The sequence below is a fragment of the Pelmatolapia mariae genome, linkage group LG10_11 (genome assembly GCF_036321145.2).
Source record: "Pelmatolapia mariae isolate MD_Pm_ZW linkage group LG10_11, Pm_UMD_F_2, whole genome shotgun sequence".
Lineage (NCBI taxonomy): Eukaryota > Metazoa > Chordata > Actinopteri > Cichliformes > Cichlidae > Pelmatolapia > Pelmatolapia mariae.
The window spans coordinates 72,076,916-72,097,518 of record NC_086236.1 but is presented as its reverse complement, the minus strand read 5'-3'; the positions used below and the strand labels follow the sequence as shown (position 1 = coordinate 72,097,518).

Sequence of the window (20,603 nt, the reverse complement as noted above, 5' to 3'; positions counted from 1 at the left end):
CTCTCCATCAGCTCCTTTTAGCACAGTGTTAATTTGTTCCCCTATCTTCCTTTCTAAAAGCACTGTAAGCCACAGATGGGCATTGATCTGCTACAAGGCTACGAGAGAGCTGTCGATGTGAGAATTGAGAGATATTGTTGTGGTTTTGGGGAAGCTTCGATGTGGAACTCTGCTTGTCTCTTCCTGCGTGCTGCTGCATGGGTCTATTTCTGCCACAGCAGCTTTTGCATTTCACTCGTGTCACTGTTTTCATGTCTGGTGAAGGGTTATTTGAGTGTTGCCGGTGTTGAGTGTAGCTTAGGTTTGACCTCAGTTAAATTATTACACTCTTGCAGGCACTGTGCTAATGAAGCCCCATCAAAAACAAGCTGAAAACACTTCAGGTTTTCTAAGTGTTTGAGTTGATGACATTAAACGCTCTGTTGACCCAAATTAACAAACTTTCCACTTTATTTTATGTCCCTCATCTACATCTACACCCTCAGGGGTAGGGGTGCAGTACAAGTCAATTCATGGACAGGTACAGTCTTCACAAAGTCTTCACTGGGGCTCATTAATGTACAACAAGATATCTATGTGTAGTTATTTGAGGGCCAAAAAGGTTTCCAAGCAGTAAAGGAGCAATTGTGCCATTATTTCATCCACAGTTCACCATACAACAGCACAGATCCTGTAGCCATCAAATCAGACATGCACTGATAACAATCTAATGATTAAAAACCGGTTTAAGAAGATCAACACAACACAACAATCTCTGAACAGACACGTAACCTGTCCGGCCGTCGATCATATGCTGACTCCCACAGTGGTGCTCAGTTACCCTTTCTCTACTTTTTTAAAGATGTAAAAAGATGTTAAAAAAAAGTAGACACACTGCCATCACCAGTGTGTGAATGTGTGTGTGAATGACTGAATGTAGTGTAAAGCGCTTTGGGGTCCTTAGGGACTAAGTAAAGCGCTATACAAATACAGGCCATTTACCATGTAAGGTCAGGAGAAGGCCTGAAACTATTCATTTCTCTTGTGGATTTTAAGGTTTCACTGGTTATTTAAGTTCAGTTAAGAAGATTTAATATATCTGACAGCTTTTAATGTGTATGTGTTTTCTATAATGGTGGCACAGTGGTTAGAAGCTGAGCTTTTGCTGGGTTTGTCCTCTCACAATGCAAATCAATCCATGTTTGAGTTGGCTGTAGGTCCAGGTATATAGAGGTAGATTTGAGTAGAAGAGCTACATAAATATCAGTCAATTTCCAAATGTATGAATAAATAATAATAATAATATATAATATAAATAAATTCTGTACCTAATTTTGACAGTTTTTTTTTTTACTATTTAGCATGCATTGGATCACTAGCAAACCAGTTAGAGATACAGTTAGGGTTGGATTTTAACCACATGTTAAACAAGCCAAGTGTCAGAAACCTGAAGGAGTTGCCTGTTAATCTGGTCTTTAAATGCATGTTTTCCTTACAGTTCTTTTCATTATAATGTGTTTGGTTATACCAAAGTGGTGACAATTTTATATGACTGGTTACATTTTAGTCTCGTAACCCGAGTCCTGCCTGTGCCTCTACACAGACCGCCAGCCTCCGGGTCGATATCAAGGGCTAAAGTCAGTTTCACTAGAGATTTAAGGCAAGTTTCCACAAATGTAAGACTATGTTTGCAACACCTCCAGGGACAAGATAATAAAATAAGGAACTTTTTTTTTTCTAAGTGTAGTGATATTCGTGTCTGGAATTTTTTCCCATTAGTTTTATTTGCCCAGGCTTTGTGATATCAACCTCTGACGGGGCCCTCTGCCCTCGGTTGAATGAATCTCACTTGATGCGTGATAACTGCATAAAAAAAATCACAATTTCAACAGCAACACGTCAAACAACCACTAGGCCTCAAATGACTTTTGCATTCACTTCTTGCCATTTAACAGACATTTGAAAGTTCACTGATGAACAGGAAGCTGAATTGAAGGATACTTATGGATCATTATTTTGAGTGATTATTCACACAAGGCTTGTTGCAGAGGATTGGTCATCACGGCCATAATTATCCCCTGATTTATTCCCCAGTCATACTGTGAGATTGGATTTGTGGGTGACAAAGAGAGGAAGGCTTACAACGACTTTGGTGATCTCCTGAATTTTCCTTGCAATGTTCATCCAAGCTTAAAGTTGACCACACCAGCAGCTGTAGCTGAAAGCTTATACCAAACGATTTCCATGAACATGGGGAGGTTGTCACCAGTTTATGGATACAGCTACACCATCTACTCCAGATATGGTTATGTATGGCTCCAAAAACCATCAACACTTAAGTCTCGTAGCTAAAGGAACCTACAGTAGGAAATATTACAAACCTCAGTATGTTATCACACTGACATGAAGTATTCTTAGATGCTGAACATGAATGTTGATGCGGTTTTTACTTTTCTGTTCACTGGACTGATACAAGTTTGCTTCCTTATTTGGGATTGACACAAGAGAAACTAGTTTCAGTGTAATGAAGGAGCATTTTGTGCCATGAACAGGAAGTTGAAGTATGGATCATTATTTTGAGTGATAGACATGATCAGTTCATTGCCTGTTTTGTTGCTTCATGTTGACAGTATAGTTTATGGCCAACCATATTCTCTCACCCCAACCGGTCACAGCAGATGGCCCCGCCCCTCCCTGAGCCTGGTTCTGCCGGAGGTTTCTTCCTGTTAAAAGGGAGTTTTTCCTTCCCACTGTTGCCAAAGTGCTTGCTCATAGGGGGTCATACGATTGTTGGATTCTTCTCTGTATGTATTATTGCAGGGTCTGCTTTACAATATAAAGCGCTGTGAGGCGACTGTTGTTGTGATTTGCTGCTGTATGAATAAAATTGAATTGAATATTCTTTAAAAATAAACATATGTGGCTGTCATTAAACTTCCATCACAATGGTTGCTCATTCTCATGTATGTATGTTACCCATCACATTTATACCTGAGCATGTGTCATCCTTCAAAGCTCCCGTGGTTTTCTTCAGATCTTTCGCCACCGCTCCCAGATCAGCTGTCACTTCCTGTAAAGTTTCTCCTCCTTCGTATTGATGCCTTCGTCTACGTGCCTGTCCCCACAGGAATTTGTTATTGTGGGGAGTCCACATCGCACATGACATTTGACATCAGTCATCGAGCCCCCTCTCGCTCCCGGTGGAGAACATCTCACAGCTATAGGTAATGGGGCCGAGATGAGAGCTGAGAGTAGGAGAGGCGGTTCGTGTCTTTAATGGCTCCCTAAACGGCAGGTTCCTCATTTTAAAGAAGGCCTGTCGAGGATTTTATTTCGACTTGTCACTGTGAGACTAATTGATAGAGGAACGGTTTTCTTCTGCTTCTACTGACATTTTCTAACAACCATTTTCCCCGCTGCCTTTTTTGAGGTATTATGGCTGAGAACTCTTATTATATAGGTCCAAATTGCTTTGAGACTAGAATAATTTGATTATTTTTAAATATATGTCTGTAATCGTGGTGTCTGCAATCTTGGTTTCATGGCACTTGATGCACGGAGAACCCTGCAAGAGTGATTTAGTGTGTTTTTTGTGGTTCGTTTGTTTTAAATGAAATTATGGAGTTCATCAACATCTAATAAGCCATAGGAAAGCCTAAAGAAGTGAGGGGGTGTGTAAGAAAATGAGAAAATGGGAATAGGGAATTTGTTTTTGGTTTTCTTTCTTTTTAATGGCCTTCTTTTCCGGTCCATCAAAGACAACTTTGGACAGGAACATCTATTTACTGGGTGAACCTTCAAAATAGATTACTTTCTCTCTTTTTCCACCAACAGCAATTTCCAGGGCTGAAAAACGAAAGCCAGCTTTGAGACGTGTCAAAATCTGCAGTTCGTCTAATGGCCCCTTGAGGCTGTCAACAATTCGTACAGACTCCAGTGTTAAAATGCGAAACTTTATAGCCCTAAAAATCTACAGAATGGTTTTTGGGATCTATCCATACCCTTTCATAGATCATATTAAAAATCTGATATATTTTCCGTGTTCTATAGCGAGTACAGGGTTTATTATATTTTATTTATATTTTTATCTACGTTTCACACAGCGTACCAGCATGTTCAGAATTTCCATATATATAGTATATATTTCTTTAAGTGCCTTTTCTGTTTCTTATAATGTCTTGCAACAAGCCCTCTCAATTATCTTTGTGCTCTTGGTGCCTTTGGAAGCATTTTGATGGGATTAGCTGAACAATAACATGACCTGCTGGTTTGTTTTTTATCACTCTGTTATCATCTGCATTAAGTCTGTGACTTACACTGACAGCCCAAACTAGCAGCCTAAACTTGTTAGCACTCTTTTGTGCATATGTAGTCGTTACCTGCTCCAAAAAACAAGCATCACAAAGGCCAAAATACTAACGCTGAGCCTTTAAAATATGGCCACCAGCGAGGAGGTGCTACACCTGAACGTCTACAACGTCCGCTCCTTCCTCATTAACTGTTTGATGCTTCTTTTGTTTTCGCAGCTCTCCTATGGTTCCAGCTCACCAGCCCTGTCCAATCGCCAGCGTTTCCCGACATTCTTCCGCACGCACCCGTCAGCCACCCTTCACAACCCCACCAGGGTGCAGCTCTTCAAGAAGTGGAAGTGGACTCGTATCGCCACCATTCAGCAGACCACTGAAGTCTTCACTTCCGTCAGTACCTTTAATCTTCATCACTCTTTTGTCTTCAGCTCTCTCTTCTTGCTTGCTCACTCCTGGCTTTATGGCCTGAGCCTGGCTGCTTACTTGCCAGCCTCTGAATGTTTGTTTATGAGCAGGCCAAGCTATACACCTTTAAGCAATCTCTCCTGGCGATTGATGGAGGATTTTTTTTTTTGAAGTAATTTGTTGGAGTATTGGTTGTGAGAAATATTGATCTGGCAGGACACTCTCCTAGCCATAGCGATCGATACCAGCGTCACTTGGGTTGGTTCCTGTAATGGAGGTTAATGATTCTGCTCGCTCTTTCTTTCCTCCCGCTTCTCGCATTCTTCTTCTTTCCAGTCATGTCTTTGTCAAAAAATCTATTCTCTCTCATGCTGTCTTGTTTTTATTTATCATACATGCCCACAGTCTCCATCCCTCTCTTGGTGTTTCTCATGTACACTTCAGATTTATTTATTTTCCCCCCTCTGGACTTAGCTGCATTTCTTTTGTCTTTCTGTGCAATCTCAACCTGCCTTCTCTCTTCATCTCTCTAACCTCCTCTTCCTCCTCTCTCCCGCCCCCCTCCCTGTCTGTCTTCGTCTGTCCTTCCCTTTCATGTGGCAGACTCTGGATGATCTGGAGCAGAGGGTGAAGGAGGCAGGCATCGAGATCAGCGTTCGCCAGAGTTTCCTCACCGACCCGGCTGTCGCTGTCAAGAACCTCAAGGTGCTTTGATTAAAAATTCACCTCAGCTGCTGGTCGTCTCGCTCCCCCCCTCCTCTCCCCCTCTCCTTCTCCTCTGGCTCACAGCTGCACACGATGCCATTAGCATAGAGGCGATTTGATAGAGGAAATTAATGCGCCATGCTAATTAGCAGCTCCCGAACAGCAGCATGTGCCATCCTGTGAAGCGGCAAGACTTTGGCACATTGTGCTGCCACATCAGACTGCGCTACTGTGAAGTTATATTGTTGCTGCTGATGTAACTAAGCAATGTTTTGTTATGATTTGATGCAGCGCCAGGATGCTCGGATCATCGTGGGGCTCTTTTATGAGACCGAAGCACGGAAGGTGTTTTGTGAGGTTGGTACCTTTTCCCTGCTCAATTGATCCCAGAACGCCCAACCTGACTGGCTATTAGAAGAAATTGAGCTCTGTAATGGGCTCTTTGAATGTCTGAATGAACTTCCTTGTTTGGCAGCGATACAACACGCTCAACTGGGAATAATTTATCTTTCTCTTCATCCTTCTGTGCTGCAGGTGTTCAAGGAGAAGCTCTACGGGAAGAAGCATGTGTGGTTCCTGATAGGCTGGTACGCAGACAACTGGTTTAAGATCAAAGACCCGGCCATCAACTGCACAGTGGAGAACATGACGGAGGCCGTGGAGGGACACGTGACAACCGAGATCGTCATGCTGAATCCTGAAACTGTCCGTGGAGTCTCCAACATGGTGGGAATGCAAATCACTCCTCTATTTAATGCATTAAAGAGATTAGTTGTATTAATCAGGGAAAACATGTGTAGCTTGATTGACAAATAATGAGTGTTGGTAACTGGATTACCGAGAAAACATCGTAATTCAAAGTAATTAAGGCAATTTGATCGAATGATGGTGTTTAATGAGCTTATAATGACATTAAATAGAGCTCACCTGTTCTTTGTCCAGCACTTTGGGGATCTGGTAACACATACAGTACTTTGGTTCATGTCTACAAACTAATGACGTTCCCATCAGCCTCGCCTGTGCTTTTGTTGATTAGCAAAAACACAGATTTACACTTCTTGGCTGCCACCAACTTCTTTGAAATGTTTCAATATTCATATTTAAAGTATTGAAACTTGATACATTTCCAGCCAATTTTCCAGCTTTGTGGTTTGTGGCAAATGCCAGATATAGCAGCGATTCAGCTATAGATAGTAACAGCTGTCAGGAGACGGCTCCCGACAGCTCTGATGGAGTTCGGGACATGACCTTGGTGCAGTTGCTGTAACAGATTACTGAATTGTAAAACCTTGACTCTGTGTGTGTGACAACTCACCTGCAAGAGTTCCAGAAAAGTAGATTGTGATTAAGCGTAAGGTCCTCACGAATCCCGTCTGTGTTGGGAAAAGGCCTAATTCATAGTTATGAATATTTAATGAAGTTAGCACTGTTGTGCCATGCGCACAAATGTGTGTAAATCTGCACAACTCTGATGCTTTGGAAACGTGCAGGTATTTAATGAACTCAAACAGCTGGAAGCTGGAAGGGCGCTTTGAGGCTTAATATTATTTGGCGTATTTGTTTGGGCAGCGTGAGAGAGTGTAAGAGTGAAGTCAAAAGTGCCAGAACTGTGAGAGTTGGCAACCCTGCATAAAAATGTAATAAAAAAGGAAAGATTTTTATTTTTAATCTCTTTTCCTTTGTACACTCATAAGGCAGATTCAGGATGCTCTGCTCCTTTGAATTTGCGAGACGTGGTCCAGATCAGATGGGTGCAGTACGCACCAGGTGTCAAAACCAGCTGTAGCAAAAATCGGGGAATGTAGAACTGTTGAAAACATAACACGAGGGAGCGTTACTTCACTCGTGCCACGCCCGTCTCCTCGGAAATCTGTGCGTGCAGACAGATCTCGACACTCACATCTGCTTCCTGGCACGACAGCTGAGGTTTTAAGACAGACGAGTGTGCAGAATGTTCTTTTTGTCTGGGCTCTAAAACAAAACCACCACTAACATCAAGTAATATTTCATCTTAAAGTTAGCTGGAGGAGCTGTAGCTGGAGGATTTGTTGCAGACTGTGTATTAAAGTGGGGATAATGATGTAAGTGTACACAGCCACGGCAAACAGCGGATGTGGGAGGGTTAACTCACGTGTACAGTACAGATGTGCGCCTGATGTGAAGCACCCTAAAAAAGTCCAGGCACATTCATTTTTCCTTCTTTTTTTCTCAGTTCAATATCTTCACACCATTTTGTAACCTCCCCAGTTTGCACATAACCACATCTTTCACCTGACTTTACATTTGTTTGTGAGGTCCACATACCTACATGGTGCAAGATAAATGGGCAGTCAAAGCCCCAACAAGTTCTGCTTTGAACAGCACGCAGTAATGAAAGTCTTTCTGCCATTGTGACAAACAATCATCAGAAACTCGCAGTGCATGACGCGTTACCCACTTCTCTGTTCATTGGTCACAGTTTAAGGTTGCCCTGTTCCCAAAGTATTTCCAAACTGACTCTAAGGGAAATCGCTGGGTCACAAATGCCATCATTACAACAATATCATCACAGTTGTTCTTGCTGGATTATTCCAGGCCTAAATGTTCCCTCTGCTGGCCTACAGCATTACATTTTATAATTTTGAAATGCTGTTAACGTCTCATTTTTATAAAAATATATATAAAAAACAGCCTAAAAGAGCTGCTAGTTGTTTGTGGTCTCTGTATGCTCCTCTTTTCTCTCTTCTCTTCCCCTCACCCCACCACCACCAGTCGCAGCAGATGGCTGCTCCTCGCTGAGCCTGGAGGTCTCTTCCTGTTAAAAGGGAGCCGTTCCTTCCCTCCATCACTGTGTCAATAAAACTCAATGGAGAAAAAGACTTTTAAAAAATGAAAAGGACCAAACAAGTGGTACTGATATCAGTCGGTTTGTGCTCTGTTCTACTAATTGGAGTATTTACCAGTCTGTCTCTTTCCTTGAATTAACAGTGTATGCATAATATAATCAAATTTAGTATATTCTCTGACATCCCTGCTTTGCATGCACTCGAACCACACCTGAAATCTTTACCTGGAGACGCACTTAGTGCTCTTTAAAGGCACTTCCTCTGTTTAAATATAGTTCACACCTGTCAACACAATTTGAACACAACCAGCGTGACTTAATGTCCAAAAATCCTGGGCATGGTGTTTAAGCAATGTTAACTGAAGTTGGTCTATGGCCAGGACTTAGTGTGATGTAATGTAATTTTCCTGTAATGGTGCTGTGAGTCAACCGGGAAAGTCATTAAGAGGTGGCCCGGGAAAAGGCGAAGCTTCCTGAGGAAAAACGGTAAAGATTAGAAGAAATATTGGAAGTTAAAACAGCAGCTGCACTCATCTGAAAACATTCAAGTTTTAGTTAAAATATGCAGAGAGTAATTACAAAAAGTATTTTATTAATGAAATTAAAGCGATTAAAGCGTTTTTGGCTCTTTTTTAATTGCTTTAAATGTAATTTAATTTGCTCGCACCGCAGCTTCAGGCGATCGCTTGTAAATAAACAGCTGTGATGACTTCCTCCTGTCCTGTTGATGTGTATTCTGAGCAGTCATTCAATCACTGTTGCCAGGTTTCAGCTCTTATATATCTGGATCCTTGTGAGGCATGAGTTATTTCAGGAACGGCTGGCATGTTAAGAACAATAAAGTCATAGCTTCAGTGAACTTTGCATGACCTGAATCAATAATGTGTTTGCTAAACTGCTGAGAATGCCTGGGAGTTTATGCATTTAAATTATCAGCAGCTCGCTTTTTCTCATTTTTGTCCGACGCTCATTTAGCTTCTCAGGTGCAGTCGCTCTCCTCTGTTTACCTGCTCTAATCCTCTTACGCCGTCTCTTCTTCTCTCCCTTTTCCCTTTTTTCTTCGACCTTCTCTGACTCTGCAGAACTCCTGCTCCCTGTCCGTCTATTCAAATTCAATTTCTAAGTTTGAAATTGGCATAGCACTCTTAGATAGAGCACTCAGATTAAACTACTATGCCAATACTGCAGGGTCTGCAAAGCACATTGTCAGCTAGTTTTCAGAAGGCAGTGGCACATTTAAATGCCAAATGCCAAGGTGGAATTTCAATTAGACGAATTTGACATAAGTGAATTGGAGTGTGTGTAGGCCTAATTGGCCTCAAAGAATCCACAGAGACACAATGATGAATGGTAGCAATAATTTCCCATTGCGCGTGTATCCAGGCTTTCAGCGGGAGATAATTTTGATTGGTGTTTAATCACAAAATGAGTTCTAAACTCAAATGCTTGTGAGAAAAGGAAAAAGCTGGTCTGTCTTAAGATTACTGTAAGAGTGTAGCAAAGCAATAAAGATGCCTGTGGATCAACCGCAACCAAAAAAAGAGATGTGACAGATATGTGTGATACAGTTAACGATCAGCTTCCTCACCAAAGGTTAGATGAGACGACTAACAGGGCACGTAAATGAATATGAGGATGGAGATTTTCTTTTTTTCTTTGTACAATAACTTTAGATAAATAGAAATGTTACTTTCCCACTATGAATCTCTTCCGAGTTGCAGTTGCTTAATTACGTGGAGTCGGGTGGAATTTAGTTTCTTTTGAAGTCGCTTTATTTTTGATCCTTCGTTCAGGGCTCTGTTCCAGAGAGCAGGTTTCATGAAGATTCAGTTTTTTAACCCTGAGATGAGGGAAACTCCGGGGTTTCTGTTCCAGAAAGAGAGCTAAGTTAAACTTTAAGTCGGTTACCATGGTAACTGACTCTGTGAACCTAATCGGCTTGCCTGGTTTCTACAGCGAGCTCTGAGTTTCTCTGTGACTCCTCCCCTCCTGAGCAGGAGGGGACAGCTGGTTCCCACCTCAACCAGATTTTTGTGCTTTTTTTCTTGTACATTTCCCGCCTGCCACCTTTCTTTTTCTTCTCACATCCACTCATTCCTACGTATTATTTTTAATGACTGATCAAGTTTCTCCAAAATGACTCCCAGGCTTCCGGCAAAAGGTGCTGGAGCTCCTGATGGGTAGTCTATCACTGTAAAGGAAGTGATTTTTGGTACCAGAAGCTTTGTATGAGCTTTTTATTATTTTTTGTTTTTTTAAATTTATGTGATTTGTAAATGGTCAATACTAGGACCAGGAAATCTTGGAATTAATATCTGCATATCCTGTCTACTCAGGAACCCTGGAGGCTAAATCACCAGACTAGCAGATGATAAGCTTAGATGGGCATAAATTAGCATAAATAGGGAAAACACAAGTAAAATCTTGTTTGATAAATCCAAACAAGTTTTTCAGGGAGTTCTGTGTTTCATAATTCTTTAGAAACACACAGCGGTTAGCTTAGCCGACACAGCTCTGAATGCCAGAAGGCTATTCTGTTTAGAAAAGCAAAAGATAAATTATTTAGGGTCCTGTCCACATGAGGGGTATTGAAAGGGTCCAAGTGCCCCTATGCCCAGCTCTACTGCCCCTCAAAAGCCCCTCTGGCTAGCCCAAGTACCCTCTAGCCAGCACAAGAGACCCTATGGTTAGCACAGATGCTAATCCTGTGTGATCTTAAAGCCTAACTCCACCATTAGAAGTGGGACCCACTCCTGACATGCTGCTATTTGCTATGCACCCTTCCTCTTGTTAGCATATATTTTGGCAGACAGATTTCAGTTCAGGTTGGCTGCACATAGAAGGAGCTTTTTTTTATTTCATCATGGTAGAAGCAGTATTTATTTATTCTGAACCAAATTTATTTTTAACACTCCAATCTCCACCAAGTTCAGCTTGTCGCAGAAAGACGGTTTCTGACTCTGAAGCTGCTCACTTTTTTCCTCGGTTTATTTGAAGTGGGAACAAGTGTTTACTACAGGAGAGTAAAAATAAATCCTAAATCAAATACACACGTTATAGTGAATACCAGAAATGACTTCCAAAGATCTGAGGGTCGATTCATTTGGTGGCTCTTCAAGTTTTTTTCTTTAGTTATGTGAATATCTAGCAACACAAATAAAAATGAGTCAATGTAAACCTGCTTTGCAGTGTTGCATTTCTTGGCTCTTTGATGTCCTCTCTGTCTTCTTTTTCTCAGACATCACAGGAGTTTCTCGCCGCCTTGATGTCTCGTCTGGGAGGGAAGAACCCCGAGGAGACCGGCGGGTTTCAGGAGGCCCCTCTAGCCTACGATGCAGTGTGGGCGCTGGCCCTAGCCCTTAATAAGACTGTGGCACCGCTGAAGGCTAAGGGCCGACGTCTGGAGGATTTCAACTATAACAACCACGACATCACGTCCGAGATTTACAGGGCCCTCAACACGAGCTCCTTTGAAGGCGTCTCGGTAAGTGCAGAAGATGTAAGGAAAGGTGAAAGAGGAGCAGTGGCAAAGAAAACATCTGCTACCCTGTAGTTAGTTAGTCCTCAGAAATATGATTTTTTTAAAATCTAAATATTTAAAATAATGTTTTGTCTGGCCCCTAAAGTTATTATTAATTAGAACAATTAGGTTCAAATTATGCAAAATCCAATAATATGAAATATAAGTAAATACCCCTTTTTTGACTAGAAACACAGCAATAACAGGGAAGATCAGTCTGTGTGCCCATAACTTTCATAGATTCACCAGTAACTTCACGTTTTTGGCACATACTCAAATTTTCTTCTGATTATCGTCCCTCACATTTTGCACCGCTCAGTCCCAAGCCAGCTTCAGCTGCTCCCGGTGAAGCAGCTAACAAAAACTAGCCAGCATTTGCACATCACCTGAAATTCAGAATTCATTTAAAAATCTTAAAATGACATGTGGGCTCTACATGGCCAGGCTCACATAGGCTCTTACAGAGCAAGTCTGCTGAGACCTTATTCCAGCGATCGACCTCTCTGGTCAACTGTTCCACGCTCTTCTTTGAAAGGTGACCACGCTTTTGAGGCAGTAGCTCCTAAAATTGGAACAGCCTCCCTCTGCCCATCAGCTGCTGAAAACTCATTTTTACAGCTTATTTCCTGAATCACTCACCAGTTATTTTTGCCTATTGCTTATAAGAATTATAAGAGTGTATGTTTGACTGTGGGATATGTAGCTTTCTCTAATTTACTTCTTTAATTTGTGGGGGTTTTTTTATCCAAACTGTGAAGCACTTTGCAGCTGTGTGGTTCCTGTTATAAAAACAACGGATATATGAATTTACAAGATACATCAAATAATTTTACATTAACTTTGTCAAAAGGCATTTTATGTCACTGAAGAAATACACTGAATAATAATAATAATAATAATAATAATAATAATAATAATAATAATAAAATCCAGTTATAAAAGTATGGAAGTGGGGATAAAATAAAAACCATGCACAGTCTCGTGTCACTGGGTATAATCTATTGCAGTCCAGTGCAGCTGCTCCACCAGATGCCCAACGAGTTTCCAATCACTGAGCATTAAAAATGAATTTGAATATTGTGATTTTTCCACTTTGCATCTTGGAGACGTCTGCCAGCACATTGTGCACCCCACAAAAATGGACACCTTCCATGCTGTGTTCCAGTTAACACTGGGCACTGATCGGAAGGGACAGTTCACCCCGAAATGTCATTTACATATTTTTGCTCTGCCGTGTAGTTCAGTTTAATCCTCTAGATTGATTTGGTGTGAGATGCCCACAACTATCACTGCACAATCTTTCTGCTGTCTGTCATTCTGCTGGAAAACATCCTATTAGACAGTCACAAGCATGAGCATCTAAGAACACGTAGTTGCATGCATCCTTCTGCATAGTGATTACTTTGGTTCCTACAATTGCATAAATGGAAATTGCTTTAAAGTTTGTGGATGTTTTTGTGGATGGGTATGACTTCTGCAAAGAGAAGTTGCTGCTCAGTTAAATTGTATTTTTTGATGTTTTGAACACCACAAGGCGAGCACAATTTACTCCATTATATCTGAGAGGGAGAGAGAGCCAATGTCTCCAAAACTGGACAACTCGCACAAAAACAGATACACAGTGCAACGGGCTAGGGAAAACATGTAAATATGTATGGTGCATGATCACAGAGAAGCTGTGAGGGTCTGTTTTGAAAGACAATCACGTGCTCATGTGGGCAGTTCTGTGGTAGCAGACAAACCACTAAGGAGAGTCACCTTTGAACTCTGTCTGAAACCTGGAATTTGACAGATGTTGGCTGTCTTTAGCTTGCAGAGATCATGCTTACTTACTTTTTCTAAATTCATTTGTGCTACAGAGCTCTTGTTATGTCTTGTGCCTTTTTTAGTTTCACAGTTTAGTTTATTTTGAGCCAGGCTAATAGAAAGATGCACAAGCACATTGCTGTCTGGGCCCTTTGTTGCCGCCACAGACATCCGACAGTCTGGCAGTTGCCCTTGAGAGACGGGCGTTATGGTCAAAAACACCTGCAGCTCTGCTTCAACTACTACTTCTAATTACCCTTTTTTTTCTGAAAGATATGCAGGCCACCATTTCTGTCTCAACACAAGTTCAAGAAACAGAATATATGTAGAATATATATCATATCTGCACCCACCCCCCGCCGCTCCTCCTTTAATGCAGTGTCTCACTAAATCGATCTGTTGTCATTGATGGCTGAGCTCTTCTGTATGCTGTTCTGCTCTACATCATATAGCGCTAAATGTACTGTACATTACTACGTGAAGATATAACAATCATTATTTGTCTGCAGCGGCGCTGAACTGAACTTTACCGGTTGCCTGGTTTAAAAGCCGTTTGCATTTCTTGCCCATTTCTCTTCATCTCCGGTCTGTGAGCTAGGCTAAATCGCTACAGGATTGGTGTTAATCTCAGCAACCATTGGCAAAAAAAAGAAAAGAATAATAACTAGTAATATTCCCTGAAATGCAGAATTATGTAGTTAAAAATGAGGCTTTTTATTTGCAATAATGTCAAGTTTCTGCTTTTTGAATGTGTCTCAGGGCCAGGTGGTGTTTGACGCCCAGGGATCCAGGATGGCAATGACTCTTATCGAGCAACTGCAAGGTAAAGCGCTTCTACGCTGTCCTCCCACGTTCAATTATAGTTGCAGAATCTGGACTGAATAATAAATGTCACTCATTGAAGAAAATCATTGCTGAATTTATTCAATGATGCATTGATTGCTGCTTTCAGCGCAGTCCGGAGAAAAGGCTCAGTTTAAGGGGCCCTTTAACTGCACATGTGAACGAGCTGGGTGCAGTGCGGTGACGACTCGAAGCTTCACTCTAATTGGGCACCAGCCTTCGTTTTAAGCTGTTTCTGGAAATGGCATCCTATTTGTCACCAGTGACTTAATGAGTTTCCCTGCATGGGATAAGGTTGAGGATTATTTTCTACCTCTGTTCTCTTTGGCGTCCTAACGGATGAGAATTTATAATCCTACCCCTTTCTCCTCGCATTCGGTCTCATATTTCCTGTTGTGGTGTCGGGGTAATTTGACATCCACAATGAGACGACCTGACTCGAATCCCTGAATCACTGTGGGACCTCATCAGTATTCCTGGTCAAGACTGCCACATAAGCGTCTTTTTTTTCCCTCTCTTTCTTTTCTCCTTCCTCTCCCCTTGGTGCTTCTTTGTTTGTCCACCTTTTCATCTGTCGATTCTTTTGCGTATTCATTATGTGCCTTTTCTTTCTGTATTCACATATTGCACTGCCTAAACAGCAGCGGTATAAATATAAATGTTTATCAGCTACTCTCGAGGAGCAAATTAATTACAGAAGCAATGCTAATTAAACTTCATACCTTTCTTGCTTTCTTGTCTCTGCTTCTCAAACATGTAGGAGGCAGTTATAAGAAGATTGGTTACTATGACAGCTCTCAAGGGAACCTCTCCTGGTTTGGCAATGATGTTTGGATAGGTAAGATGGATTTTACGGTACCGATCGCTCAGCTTCCTGTGTCTGTATTTGTGTCCTGTGTCATGCCATGAGTCAGCCGGGTTACATGTTTGTGCTTTGACTTCAGACCTCCGCTGCGTGGCTTAATTTAGCCTCCTTTACTGTCTAAATGATGTATAATCACGGTGGATTTTTTTTTGTAACCACTTGTTTAGATGAAGCTAGTTATTTGGATTCTAACGCTCGCCCTCAAATTAGCCGGCTGCGCACTCACTGTCCAACATGTGTTAAAAGTGTTGGCGCAGCACATGCACTGTAATCAAACAGGCCGGCGTCCTACTGTGAGTTAGCCTGTTTTTCTTAACCTATATTTGTTTCCATGCTGGCAAACTGGCACCATTAAAAGTAAACCAAAGTGGCTTTTCACAGTTATTGCTATTGATGTATGATATTTGTCACTGAATTAAATACATGCCTGAAAAAAAATTCAGTTTTAATCCAAGTTTTGGAGTAACAGGGGCATCTGTTCTGATTTTAAACCCTTCAGTCGAAGCGTTTTTAAATTTACAAGTTATAAAACACCCCAAATTGAACCAGTGATGACTCCGCAGCAAACCATGGTAAGCTGATCTGCTGAGACCTGTAAGTTGACATTTCTTATTCTCGCCTAATCAAAACTGTAAATGAGAGGATAAATAAACCGCCATCAGTCAGAGATGTGACTACAACAACAGTGACGCACCCATTTTAATAATGTTAGTTGCAGGCGGCCTTGACAGCGTATGCACTGCGCTCAGCAACCTCCAAAAAACTGTCAGCAGGTTGCATTTCATGGCGTAATTGCCTGGTCCGGTAACAGAGACCTTCAGGGTGGAAAGGGTTAAGCAAACTCATGGACGATTATTCTCAATGCACAGCAGAAATGATGTGTAAATGTCAATGACTATAAAAATAAGTGTAGCCTGTGTGTGTGTGTGTACGTGTGTGTGTGTTTGTGTGTGTGTGTGTGTGTGTGTGTGTGTGTGTGTGTGTGTGTGTGTGTGTGTGTGTGTGTGTTAGCAGAGTTTTCTCTCTGGAAGTTTTGGAAGTTTTCAAAGTTTGTTTTAAAGCTGATATAAACGCGTTAATGTGTCCCAGATAGCGGACACATTCGGGCCCTTTTGGCACTTATGGATCAGTAAAAGCACCAACAAGTACTGTTTGGACTGAATGCGGCCCAGAAGTAATGAAGTGGCCTTGGCATGTGTTGCAGGAGATGTTATTATATTATGTGGGCCAGTTTTCAGAACACACCTCATATCTGTCTAATAAGTTAAGGCTCTGTTTGGCATGAGGCAACCAAATGTGGCCCATTTAAAAAAACAAAAAACAAAAACACACAACCAAACTGTGCACTAAATATTCTTGTATATAGAAACGTTGACAGTAATGCATGCACTGTGCACTCAAACATATGCAGTTGTAGAATAATAACATGTACAACTTCTGCTTTAAAGAACAATGCTAATCCAGTAAACCACAACAATAAAACCTCTGACAGTAAGAGGGAATAACATTGATTTTCTTGTTCCAGTGCAATGTTCTCCTAGGAAAACTTCAGGCACTCGTGGGGTTTTTCATTTAGAAATATATCCTCCCCGCAGCGTGACAGTGTGCCACGCCACAAAAACAGCTTGAAAAGGCTCAAAGATCGCATCACAGATCCCAAGGTGTTGACCTAGCTTCCAAACTCCCCAGATCCCAAATCCGATTAAGCATCCCAAAACAACCTTGCTACCCATAAACCCCAAAGGCACTGCCGCCATTTTCCTGGTATCAGAAACCACAGGAGTCCCATGTGAGTGCCCCTTTGGGTCAGGTTTTTTTTTTTTTTTTTTTTTATAACAAAAGGAGGACCTACACAAGATTAGCACATGCATTGGAGCTGTTGTGTGTGAGCAGAGTAGCAGTGGAGGTCTACACAATATTAACAAGAAAATCCTGTAGAAGTTGCACAGCACTCTCTCCACTTAATAATTTTTGTGATTAATATTTTTCTGATAAAGAATTAAAGGGCGCCACATTAGTGCTGAATTGGACCGAGTTAGTGAAAACTAAAACGGTCATATGAAAATATGCACTTTTCCAGTTTGATGTACATATAGTTCAGTTTGACAGTTTAATTTATGGGATGCTGTAGCGACGGTCCTCCGGGCCGTATTTCAACATTTTGTCCTTGCTGACACTCAGAGCTCCAAGCTCGTGTAATCCCTGGAGGTGGAAGAGTTTTAGCTGATAAAAGAGGGAGGATGGATTTTTTTAAAGTTAATTGCTGCAGTCGGGTGCGAGGGGTTTCACAGTACTGCAATGGCCTCCATACGCTGTGCATCGCAGCTCTGACTGCTGACTAGTTGTTCATCTCTTGCAGTATCTTTGCCTGATCTTAGGTTAGCTTGCCTCGCTAACCAAACAAGTTTTTTTTTTTTTTTTTTTTTTACACCTTTCTTCTACATAAAGAAGCTCGAACTCAAGCCAGAAAGCCCAAACCTGTGCTCTAACTCCTGCTGCCCATACTTGAGTTTACTGTGAAAACCTATTAGCGTTGATTTGCCTCAGACACCAAGACGAGTACTGTGGATTTACTGGCCCGTCTCTCCCTGGAGAGGTGACATACTTGTGCCTGGACAGAGTGTGCCACTAATCAATCCTGCACGCCAAGGCAGCCCATAGAGGGACGCCTTTTTTAGGCTTTTAAGGAAATGATCTGTTGCCAGGGCTTAACTGAACCCAGAAGAGGTAAAGTTTCCAGGTCAGTATCAGCATCCAGGGACAGGTGACCTGTTTGCTTGTAGGCGACATGTTTTTCCATCAGGCCGGCTTCCAGCTCTTTAGTTTGGCTTGTTGCAACGTGACAGGCTTGATGTCAGTCTAGTTAGAAGCCGCTGATGTGAAACTGACAGGTTGTCCAGAGTGTCAGAGGTGAGTTTTGTTTGCTTTTTTAAATGAGCTTCTTCTTTTCTGTTTACCAAATAAAGACACATCCAGCTGACATCTACTTGTTGAGAGGAAATGAGTAATTTCCTGCTTTCTGGAGCTGACTCAGTTCGGGGAAGTTTTCTTCTTGACAGCTGGGGTGGAGGGGATGGGGGAAGGGCGTGCTTGATGTACTGACAGGGTGGAGTAAACAGCGCGGTTTTTAACTTAACCCCTGCGCTTGTTTTCCTTTGTGTTTACCACGCCCCTCCTTGCGTCGCTTTCTCACTCTCTGCACGGTCGCCCTAACAACCACTTTTTAGCTCAGCTCTTGTTCTGATCGCTGTGGCAACTGTTACAGAGCTGGGTCTCCATGGCAACTTCCCATCCTGATTCCCTGATCAAGGACGGAGGAGGGCTTATATGCTGCAAACACGCTGACTGAATGGACAGTTGACACATATACGCCGTGCACCTACTCAGAGCCGTAATTACTACGACTGTACATTCATTCAGACACGTACATGGCTTTCCACATTCTGGAATTTTAAATATTCCATGTTTAAAGTTGACCTTTTATGGTCATTTTCAGGCCTATGGCTTTACTTAGAATCTACTGCAGCACTAATTCATCATAATCCTTACTCATCTCATACTGGAGATGAATAAGGATCATGCACTGAAATCTGAAACAAGCTTCGGCGAGGTGACCATATTAGGGATATATGCTCTCAGTGACATCATACAGAGCCAAGAGTAGAAAAAGTGTGTGAAACGGAGCATCAATCTGAAGTGTTAGCTTTTCACCTCAGAGATTATATGGGAAATTACAACAGTTCCACTTCAAAAAAATATTCTAATAGAATAAATCTAATTAATCTAATTATAGCTATAGGAGCTGCAGTAAGCTCAGTTCTTTCTTACACCACTGCCAGATCTTTTTTATTTTCAAGCTTGTGGTCTTCAGTTTTTAGCAAGGTCATTCTAGAGTCTCCCAACCCCACAGTCATCATGGAAGGAGTATTTTAATTATAAAGTGTGTTGGATATTTACTGTCTATAACAGAAATATGTGAAGGTGTGTTGAGGTGTCGAGGGAAAAGCAACTGGGTGAATGTAGAGTTGCTAAAGCATTCTGAGCCTTGCAAACCAAAAATAAAAATTTAAAACAAAGGAAGTGCAAAGATGATGTAACTACTGTAATATTCTCTCTTTGTGAAACTTTAACAAGCTGGCAGCGAAGCTGGCAGCGTATGGCATGTGTCATACTTCCATATATCACAAAAACACAGCTGTACTTCACACATAGTAGATGTAACATGTACAGCATTGGCGATGCATGTTTGGTTTCAAATGACAAAATTAGACAGAAACTGTGTGCGCTTTATCAGATTGTGCCTTTAGGAAACACGGACAGAAAGAAAATATTTCTGAATTTTTCACATCCATGTTCTCTTGACTTGGATAAATTGGTGGTGCTTCTTTTTAAAGAAGCAACGATGGCAGATTAATTCATTTGCAGATTATTTACTTAAATGATTCATTATTCAACAAGTATACTTGTACAAAATCTTAGAACTGTTTCATGTTGCACTGCAAATCTGTGCATTCAAGATGTAAAGTACATGTTTAGCATTTTTACTTGATTATGAGAACAGATGATGTTTTTCCTTTCAAACTACTAAACTGTTTATCTGTTAAGGACTAAATGTTGCACTGTTTCAACAGACTTTAGGCTCTTCAGTGCTTTTGTGCAGAATTTTTGTCGCTACCATCAAATCTGTTGCTAGGAGTGGCTTAAAGGTCATCATCCGATATTGGGTACATATGAACAGAAGCATCAGTGATCCCGTTTATTTTAAATTTCCCTTTAATGTGTCTGTTGTGGCTTTGTGAGTCACGCTGTTTTTTGGGGGGGGGGGATTTCTTATTTAACAGTGTTGCATTTTGTTTGTGTTGGAGATACAAATTTCTATTCACTTCTAGTTTTTACTTTACCACATGAATCGACTGTTGGTCCTGCTGGATTTGATCCATGTGGAGAGTAATTTTGCCAATTGTGATCTTAATCAGAAGTCTACACATAAATTTAGCTGAACTTGTGTAATCACATGAAGATTAATTGAGGAATATGGATGGACTGCAGGTTTCCTGAATGAAGATCCCTAATGCAGTCAGTTTCTCCTTATCCTTTCATCTCACTCAAACACACAGTTTGATTGATCTACAAATCAGTCAGGACCACTATAGTCAAAATAAGATGTTTGTTTCCATCTGCTGTAAATTATGTTTGACTAAATGTCTGCGAGAGCAGCAGCAAGACATCAGCGCAGAGCAGAGGAGGCATCAGTAACATCAGATGTGACGGTGATTAAGAGGAGCTTGTAGACTCACAGCAGCTGTAGACCTTATGTGAAATTAGCCTGTTGGATGTGTAGACGGGTAT

At 41.4% G+C, this 20,603-nt stretch overlaps 1 protein-coding gene across 2 annotated transcripts in view; it reads left to right on the top strand.

Annotated features, from left to right (window-relative positions):
- The window catches only part of gabbr1a (gamma-aminobutyric acid (GABA) B receptor, 1a), a 126,351-nt gene that overhangs the window by 67,096 nt on the left and 38,652 nt on the right, over positions 1-20,603 (top strand). For both annotated transcript variants that reach the window (XM_063486344.1, XM_063486345.1), the window contains 7 exons: positions 4,506-4,676; positions 5,295-5,396; positions 5,688-5,753; positions 5,931-6,122; positions 11,459-11,704; positions 14,306-14,369; positions 15,150-15,227. In XM_063486344.1, coding sequence (XP_063342414.1) covers positions 4,506-4,676; positions 5,295-5,396; positions 5,688-5,753; positions 5,931-6,122; positions 11,459-11,704; positions 14,306-14,369; positions 15,150-15,227 — 919 coding nt within the window. The remainder of the gene's footprint in view (positions 1-4,505; positions 4,677-5,294; positions 5,397-5,687; positions 5,754-5,930; positions 6,123-11,458; positions 11,705-14,305; positions 14,370-15,149; positions 15,228-20,603) is intronic.